Source organism: Anolis carolinensis, unplaced genomic scaffold (assembly GCF_035594765.1).
Source record: "Anolis carolinensis isolate JA03-04 unplaced genomic scaffold, rAnoCar3.1.pri scaffold_7, whole genome shotgun sequence".
Classification (NCBI taxonomy): domain Eukaryota; kingdom Metazoa; phylum Chordata; class Lepidosauria; order Squamata; family Dactyloidae; genus Anolis; species Anolis carolinensis.
The window spans coordinates 35,586,629-35,596,846 of NW_026943818.1; the positions used below are offsets into that span (position 1 = coordinate 35,586,629).

Sequence of the window (10,218 nt, forward strand, 5' to 3'; positions counted from 1 at the left end):
GGAGGATTAACATCAGAGCTTCGCCTCTTTCTTAGTGGTTTTGATTTGTTTTCAGTCTTCCAAACTCAAGGCTGGCTGGGTGGACCCAAAACCAGCAGTGTGATGCTGCAGCAAAAAAGGCCAATACGATTCTAGGCATCGGGAGGATTAACATTAGAGCTTACCTGTTTGTGCATCTCGATATTTAATCCGTAAGACATCTCATAATACTGCAAAGGGGAGAGAAATTCACGTGGATTAGGATGAATGAACACCAAAGGAATTATTATTATTATTATTATTATTATTATTATTATTATTATTAGGATGAATGAATGAATATCCTTATTATTATTATTATTATTATTATTAGGATGAATGAATGAATATCATTATTATTATTATTATTAGGATGAATGGATGAATATCATTATTATTATTATTATTATTAGGATGAATGAATGAATATCCTTATTATTATTATTATTATTATTATTATTAGGATGAATGAATGACTATCCTTATTATTATTATTATTATTATTATTATTATTATTATTATTATTATTAGGATGAATGAATATCATTATTATTATTATTATTATTATGAATATCCTTATTATTATTATTATTATTAGGATCAATGAATGAATATCCTGAATATTATTATTATTATTATTATCCTGCTTTTATCCCTTAATCAAGACACAAAGCGGATCGCAGCACTAAAATTATTATATCATTATTATAATAGCAATTTATAACAACAATAGTTATTATTATTATTATTATTATTATTATTATTATTAGGATGAATGAATGAATATTATTATTATTATTATTAGGATCAATGAATGAATATCCTGAATATTATTATTATTATTATTATCCTGCTTTTATCCCTTAATCAAGACACAAAGCGGATCGCAGCACTAAAATTATTATATCATTATTATAATAGCAATTTATAACAATAATAGTTATTATTATTATTATTATTATTATTATTATTAGGATGAATGAATGAATATCCTAATTATTATTATTATTATTATCCTGCTTTTATCCCTTAATCAAGACACAAAGTGGATCGCAGCATTAAAAATATTATTATCATTCATATAATAGCAATTTATAACAATAATAGTCATTAATAATAATCATTATTATAATAGCCATTTATAACAATAATAGTAATTAATAATAATAATAATAATAATAATAATAATAATAATAATAATAATAATAAATTATTTATATATCACTCTATTTCCTCGAGGGACTCAAATACAGCAGGAAACATACAACAAGTTAAAAAAATCATATAGCAATTAAAACACGAAACCACATAAACATAAAATACATTAAAAACATATAATCATATAACAACATTTAAAACCAATCTTAAACTCCATCAAGAATTCCTTGTATAGTGACCAGGATAGTATAGTACTATTGTTATTATTATTTTAAATTACTATTTTTATTATAAATAATAATTATTATTATAAATTACTATCATAATAAAAGAACACCTCAGCAAGCAAGAGTCCAAAAGTAGCAGGCTAAGACTCGGAACTTCAATCAAAGGAAATCTAGCACAATGCCAAGTTTGTAACTTTGTGTTTTTAAATACATTATAACTGCACGATAAATGGATACTGTAACTATAATTATTATATATTATTGTTACAGTTTTTAACTTTGTATGTGTTTCTGAATACATTATAACTGTATCCTCAATTTGCTTCAGACACAATAAATAACTATATTATTATTATTATTGTGGTAATATTGTTACAGATGCAAAAAAAAATATTAAAAATATAGACGAAAAGACTTTATCTTCCATCGGTGTTCCTATTCTTTTACTTGCATCAACAAATTCCATACCTATCATTGCCCTGAATATTAATAATAATACATTAACATTATTAATATTATCAATTATTATTATTATTATTATTATTATTATTATTATTATTATTGCATCAAGCAGCACGGAAAACAAATTCCATACCTATCAATGCCCTGAATAATAATAAATTGCTATTATTAATGTAATCAATTATTATTATTAATAATATTATTAATAGTAATTATTATTATTATTATTATTATTATTATTATTGCATCATGCAGCATGGAAAACAAATTCCATACCTATCATTGCGCCGAATAATAATAATAATAATAAATATTATTAATATTATCAAATTATTCTTATTAATATTATTAATAGTAATTATTATTATCATTGCACCAAGCAGCATGGAAAATAAATTCCATACCTATCATTGCCCTAAATAATAATAATAATAATAATAATAATAATAATAATAAATTATTCTTATTAATATTATCAAATTATTCTTATTAATATCATTAATAGTAATTATTATTATTATTATTATTATTATTATTATTATTATTATTGCACCAAGCAGCACGGAAAAGAAATTCCATACCTATCATTGCCCTGAATAATAATAAAATAATAATAATAATAACATTATCAATTATTATTATTAATAATAATATTTATTATTATTATTATTATTATTATTATTATTATTATTATTATTATTATTATTGCATCAAGCAGCACGGAAAACAAATTCCATACCTATCATTGCCCTGAATAATAATAAAATAATAATAATAACATTATCAATTATTATTAATAATAATATTTATTATTATTATTATTATTATTATTATTATTATTATTGCATCAAGCAGCACGGAAAACAAATTCCATACCTATCATTGCCCTGAATAATAATAAAATAATAATAATAATAACATTATCAATTGTTATTAATAATAATAATATTTATTATTATTATTATTATTGCATCAAGCAGCACGGAGAACAAATTCCATACCTATCATTGCCCTGAATAATAATAAAATAATAATAATAATAACATTATCAATTATTATTAATAATAATAATATTTATTATTATTATTATTATTGCATCAAGCAGCACGGAGAACAAATTCCATACCTATCATTGCCCTGAATAATAATAATTATTATTATTTATATTATTAATATTTATTATAATAATTATTGTTATTACTATTATTATTGTTATTATTATTATTATTATTATTTGTTGTTGTTGTTGTTGTTGTTGTTATTATTGCATCATCCTCAACCCTTTCCTTGCAAATGAAATCACCTTCCTTACCATCACGTAATGCCTTTGCATTTCCGTCTTCTCGCCGGCCAGTTTTTCGCATTCCAGCTTCAAGCTGCAAAAAATATATATAAAAAATATAAAATATATATATATAAAAAATATATATAAGAGAGTTATAGTTTCAAAGTTTCAAAGGACAAAACTCTCGACCCTTGGGATTTATAGTTTGCATATTGCGGGACAAAGAACAACAAACAACAAGGCCTTCCTTCCTCTTCTTTGCACTAAAGGCCACTCCCAGGATCCCGTTGCAGCCAAAGTGGTATCAAACTGGGTTAAATCCACAGTGTAGACGCGCCTGAGATACTGGCCTGTGATACTGTGCTTGGAGGAACTGGAACTCTTCCTTGATCCGGTCACAGATCTCCAACACAGAGAATTTGAACGGCTGCCCCGACTGAGAAGGAAACAATAATAATAATAATAATAATAATAATAATAATAATAATAATAATAATAATAATAATAATGATAATAATAATGTCTATCTTGTTTGCTGTGTCATACAATAAAATAATAATAATAATAATAATAATAATAATATAGTTTGCTGTGTCATACATTAATAATAATAATAATAATAATAATAATATAATAGTTTGCTGTGTCATACAATAATAATAATAATAATAATAATATAATAGTTTGCTGTGTCATACAATAATAATAATAACAATAATAATATAATAGTTTGCTGTGTCATACAATAATAATAATAATAATAATAATAATATAGTTTGCTGTGTCATACAATAATAATAATAATAATAATATAATAGTTTGCTGTGTCATACAATAATTATAATAATAATAATAATAATATAATAGTTTGCTGTGTTGTCGAAGGCTTTCATGGCCGGGATCACAGGGTTGTTGTATGTCTTTCGGGCTGTGTGGCCATGTTCCAGAAGCATTCTCTCCTGACGTTTCGCCCACATCTATGGCAGGCATCCTCAGAGGTTGTGAGGTACCTCACAACCTCTGAGGATGCCTGCCATAGATGTGGGCGAAACGTCAGGAGAGAATGCTTCTGGAACATGGCCACACAGCCCGAAAGACATACAACAACCCAATATAATAGTTTGCTGTGTCATACAATAATAATAATAATAATAATAATATAATAGTTTGCTGTGTCATACAATAATAATAACAATAATAATAATAATAATATAGTTTGCTGTGTCATACAATAATAATAATAATAATAATAATAACAACAACTCTGGCATCCAATCCCCATCGCTGACAGTTAACTGAGAGCCTCCTGAATACATATATATACATATACATACATACATACATATATATATATATATAGGTTAGAGTCCTATATATCTATATATATATATAAATTTAATGTGCATAATTAGGAGCAAGTTAACAACAAAACCACTGGGCCAAATCACACCAGATTTGGCCACAATATTCATCACTTTCCAAGGAGTGGTTTTGCTGCTTCAAAGCCTGACTGCTTCCTACCTAGGGGACTCCGTTGTTGGCCAACTCGAATACCATTGAACAGCCTTGCAGCTTCAAAGCCTGGCTGTTCCATACCTAGGGGATTCCATTGTTACTCAATATGAATGCCATTGAATAGCCTTGCAGCTTCAAAGCCTGGCTGCTTCCTACCTGGGGGACTCCGTTGTTGGCTGACTCGAATGTCATTGAATAGCCTTGCAGCTTCAAAGCCTGGTTGCTTCCTCCCTGGGGGACTCCGTTGTTGGCTGACTCGAATACCATTGAATAGCCTTGCAGCTTCAAAGCCTGGCTGCTTCCTACCTAGGGGACTCCGTTGTTGGCTGACTCGAATACCACGGAATAGCCTTGCAGCTTCAAAGCCTGACTGCTTCCTACCTGGGGGACTCTGTTGTTGGCTGACTCGAATACCATTGAATAGCCTTGCAGCTTCAAAGCCTGGCTGCTTCCTACCTGGGGGACTCTGTTGTTGGCTGACTCGGATGTCATTGAATAGCCTTGCAGCTTCAAAGCCTGGCTGCTTCCTACCTGGGGGACTCTATTGTTGGCTGACTCGGATGTCATTGAATAGCCTTGCAGCTTCAAAGCCTGGCTGCTTCCTACCTGGGGGACTCTGTTGTTGGCTGACTCGAATACCATTGAATAGCCTTGCAGCTTCAAAGCCTGGCTGCTTCCTACCTGGGGGACTCTATTGTTGGCTGACTCGGATGTCATTGAATAGCCTTGCAGCTCCAAAGCCTGGCTGCTTCCTACCTGGGGGACTCTGTTGTTGGCTGACTCGAATACCATTGAATAGCCTTGCAGCTTCAAAGCCTGGCTGCTTCCTACCTGGGGGACTCTATTGTTGGCTGACTCGGATGTCATTGAATAGCCTTGCAGCTCCAAAGCCTGGCTGCTTCCTACCTGGGGGACTCCGTTGTTGGCTGACTCGAATACCATTGAATAGCCTTGCAGCTCCAAAGCCTGGCTGCTTCCTACCTGGGGGACTCCGTTGTTGGCTGACTCGAATACCACGGAATAGCCTTGCAGCTTCAAAGCCTGACTGCTTCCTACCTGGGGGACTCCGTTGTTGGCTGACTCGAATGTCATTGAATAGCCTTGCAGCTTCAAAGCCTGGCTGCTTCCTACCTGGGGGACTCTATTGTTGGCTGACTCGGATGTCATTGAATAGCCTTGCAGCTCCAAAGCCTGGCTGCTTCCTACCTGGGGGACTCTGTTGTTGGCTGACTCGAATACCATTGAATAGCCTTGCAGCTTCAAAGCCTGGCTGCTTCCTACCTGGGGGACTCTATTGTTGGCTGACTCGGATGTCATTGAATAGCCTTGCAGCTCCAAAGCCTGGCTGCTTCCTACCTGGGGGACTCCGTTGTTGGCTGACTCGAATACCATTGAATAGCCTTGCAGCTTCAAAGCCTGGCTGCTTCCTACCTGGGGGACTCTATTGTTGGCTGACTCGGATGTCATTGAATAGCCTTGCAGCTCCAAAGCCTGGCTGCTTCCTACCTGGGGGACTCCGTTGTTGGCTGACTCGAATACCACGGAATAGCCTTGCAGCTTCAAAGCCTGACTGCTTCCTACCTGGGGGACTCCGTTGTTGGCTGACTCGAATGTCATTGAATAGCCTTGCAGCTCCAAAGCCTGGGGGAATCTTGAAGAAAATCCCACTTGGGACTACTACTACGCCACAGCAACGCGTGGCCGGGAACGGATAGTATATAATAATAATAATAATAATAATAATAATAATAATAATAATAATAATAATAGTAATAATAATGGGAATAAATACTTACGGTGTGCCGTCCTTGTGGGAACATCTTGGGGAGGATGGAGAGTGGAGTCCTCTTCATCCGCCGGAGACAACGACGACTCTCATGTTGTTGTCTTCGTGGCTGCAAAACAATGCCAGAGACACCCAGAATAATACGTGTCTAGATCATCCTTGTTGAGGTTCTCAGCCTGATGCCTACCAATGTGTATGTGTGGATGAGTGGGGGAGGAAGAGGTGCCCGGGGTGGGAGCAGAACAGAAGGTCAGCCCAGACCTGGCTGGGTTTCAAGAGCCTGGAATCAGAGCTGCTGCCTATTGGCAACCCAGGGGGAGAGGCGACACTCAGGAGCCTTAAGGTGGAACGGGAGGGATTCCACAGGACACTCATATTAGTTCTTATTAATATTATTCATATTGGGTCCTGACATTAAGGCACCCACCGATCCCTCCCGACAGATGACCACCCAGTCCGACTCCCTTCTCACATTAAGGAAGACACTATGCAATCCCTCCCGACAGATGGCCATCCAGTCTAACAACCTTATGCCATTAAGGAAGACACTATGCAATCCCTCCCGACAGATGGCCATCCAGTCTAACAACCTTATGCCATTAAGGAAGACACTATGCAATCCCTCCCGACAGATGGCCATCCAGTCTAACAACCTTATGCCATTAAGGAAAGCGCCAACCGATCCCTCCCGACAGATGGCCATCCAGTCTAACAACCTTATGCCATTAAGGAAAGCACCAACCGATCCCTCCCGACAGATGGCCATCCAGTCTAACAACCTTATGCCATTAAGGAAAGCACCAACCGATCCCTCCCGACAGATGGCCATCCAGTCTAACAACCTTATGCCATTAAGGAAAGCACCAACCGATCCCTCCCGACAGATGGCCATCCAGTCTAACAACCTTATGCCATTAAGGAAAGCACCAACCGATCCCTCCCGACAGATGGCCATCCAGTCTAACAACCTTATGCCATTAAGGAAAGCACCAACCGATCCCTCCCGACAGATGGCCATCCAGTCTAACAACCTTATGCCATTAAGGAAAGCACCAACCGATCCCTCCCGACAGATGGCCATCCAGTCTAACAACCTTATGCCATTAAGGAAAGCACCAACCGATCCCTCCCGACAGATGGCCATCCAGTCTAACAACCTTATGCCATTAAGGAAAGCACCAACCGATCCCTCCCGACAGATGGCCATCCAGTCTAACAACCTTATGCCATTAAGGAAAGCACCAACCGATCCCTCCCGACAGATGGCCATCCAGTCTAACAACCTTATGCCATTAAGGAAAGCACCAACCGATCCCTCCCGACAGATGGCCATCCAGTCTAACAACCTTATGCCATTAAGGAAAGCACCAACCGATCCCTCCCGACAGATGGCCATCCAGTCCGACCCTCTTATGCCATTAAGGAAGACACTATGCAATCCCTCCCAACAGATGGCCATCCAGTCCAACCTTTTTCTGACATGAAGGCACTGTCCAATCCCTCCTGACAGATGGCCTTCTGGTCTAACAACCGTATGCCATTAAGGAAAGCACCATACAATCTCTCCCGACAGATGGCCATCCAGTCCGACCCCTTTCTGACATTAAGGCACCATCCAATCCCCCCCAAAAAGATGGCCATCCAGTCCAGACTCCTTCTAATACTAAGGAAGGCACTGTCCAATCCTTCCCGACAGATGGCCTTCCAGTCTAACAACTTTATGCCATTAAGGAAAGCACCATACAATCCCTCCCAACAGATGGCCATCCAGTTCAGCCCCCTTCTATCATTAGGGAAGGCACCATCCAACCTCTCTTGACAGATGGACATCCATTCCAACTCCCTTCAGCCATTAAGGCACAGTTATTATTACTGTATATACTCAAGTATAAGCCATTAAGGAAGACACTATCCAATACCTCTCGACAGATGGCCATCCAGTCCGACCGGCTTCTGACATTAAGGAAGGCACCATACAATCCCTCCCGACAGATGGCCATCCAGTCCAATTCCCTCCCGACAGATGGCCTTCCAGTCTAACAACTTTATGCCATTAAGGAAGGCACCATACAATCCCTCCCAACAAATGGCCATCCAGTCTGACTCCCTTCAGCCATTAAGGAAAACAACTATTCAATACCTCCTGACAGATGGCCATCCAGTCCAATAACTTTATGCCATTAAGGAAGGCACCATACAATCTCTCCCGACAGATGGTCTTCCAGTCTAACAACCGTATGCCATTAAGGAAGGCACCATACAATCTCTCCCGACAGATGGTCTTCCAGTCTAACAACCGTATGCCATTAAGGAAGGCACCATACAATCTCTCCCGACAGATGGTCTTCCAGTCTAACAACCGTATGCCATTAAGGAAGGCACCATACAATCCCTCCCGACAGATGGCCATCAAGTCCAATTCCTTCCCGACAGATGGCCTTCCAGTCTAACAACTTTATGCCATTAAGGAAGGCACCATACAATCTCTCCCGACAGATGGTTATCCAGTCCAGACCCCTTCTATCATTAGGGAAGACACCATCCAATCTCTCTCTACAGATGGCCATCCAGTTCAACCCTCTTCAGCCATCAAGGAAGGCACCATCCAATCCCTCCTGACAGATGGCCTTCCAGTTTGATATATTGATATAATATATTATTATTATAAAACAAAATAAAATACATACAAACAATATAATATATAATAATTATATTATTATTATTATTATAAAGCAAAATAAAATACATATAAACAATATAATATATAATTATATTATTATTATTATAAAGCAAAATAAAATACATATAAACAATATAATATATAATTATATTATTATTATTATAAAGCAAAATAAAATACATACAAACAATATAATATATAATTATATTATTATTATTATAAAGCAAAATAAAATACATATAAACAATATAATATAGAATTATATTATTATTATAAAGCAAAATAAAATACATATAAACAATATAATATAGAATTATATTATTATTATTATAAAGCAAAATAAAATACATACAAACAATATAATATATAATAATTATATTATTATTATTATTATTATTATTATTATTATAAAGCAAAATAAAATACATACAAACAATATAATATATAATAATAATAATTATAATTATTATTATTATTATAAAGCAAAATAAAATACATACAAATAATATAATATTTAATAATAACTATAATTATTATTATAATTATATTATAATTATTATAAAGCAAAATAAAATACATACAAACAATATAATATATAATAATTTATAATAATTATAATAATTATATTATAATTATTATAAAGCAAAATAAAATACATATAAACAATATAATATATAATTATATTATAATTATTATAAAGCAAAATAAAATACATACAAACAATATAATATATAATAATTTATAATAATTATTATAATAATGATATTATTATTATTATAAAGCAAAATAAAATACATACAAACAATAAAATATATAATGAGTGTCTCAGTATTTTATTTGTTGATGAGGCGTGTTTGTATGTATTTTATTTTGCTTTATAATAATAATAATAATTATATAGAGACAGTCACATAGTAAAACACTAAAATAGTCACAATGGCATATAATCAATAGTTTCAATTCACCTGGCCCTGGAGGATATGGGCGAAACGTCAGGAGAGAATGCTTCTGGAACATGGAACTCAAGCATCATCTTGTTTTCTAGGCTTTCCAATAGGCTTCCCTGCCCACAACTCTTAGGTTCCAC

At 34.5% G+C, this 10,218-nt stretch overlaps 1 protein-coding gene across 3 annotated transcripts in view; it reads right to left on the reverse strand.

Annotated features, from left to right (window-relative positions):
• Positions 1-6,765, reverse strand: part of tle2 (TLE family member 2, transcriptional corepressor) — a 43,320-nt gene extending 36,555 nt beyond the window's left edge. Inside the window, exons 1-4 of one of the 3 annotated variants that reach the window (XM_062960400.1) lie at positions 6,462-6,765; positions 3,501-3,586; positions 3,178-3,241; positions 165-209 (exon numbers count right to left, since the gene is read on the reverse strand). In XM_062960400.1, the coding sequence (XP_062816470.1) occupies positions 165-209; positions 3,178-3,241; positions 3,501-3,586; positions 6,462-6,518 (252 nt within the window). In that variant the 5' untranslated portion in view covers positions 6,519-6,765. Of the gene's footprint in view, positions 1-164; positions 210-3,177; positions 3,253-3,500; positions 3,587-6,461 lie in introns of those variants that run through there. The other 2 variants (XR_010000288.1, XM_062960399.1) reach the window with 2 other exon arrangements.
• Positions 6,766-10,218: the final 3,453 nt, after the last annotated feature.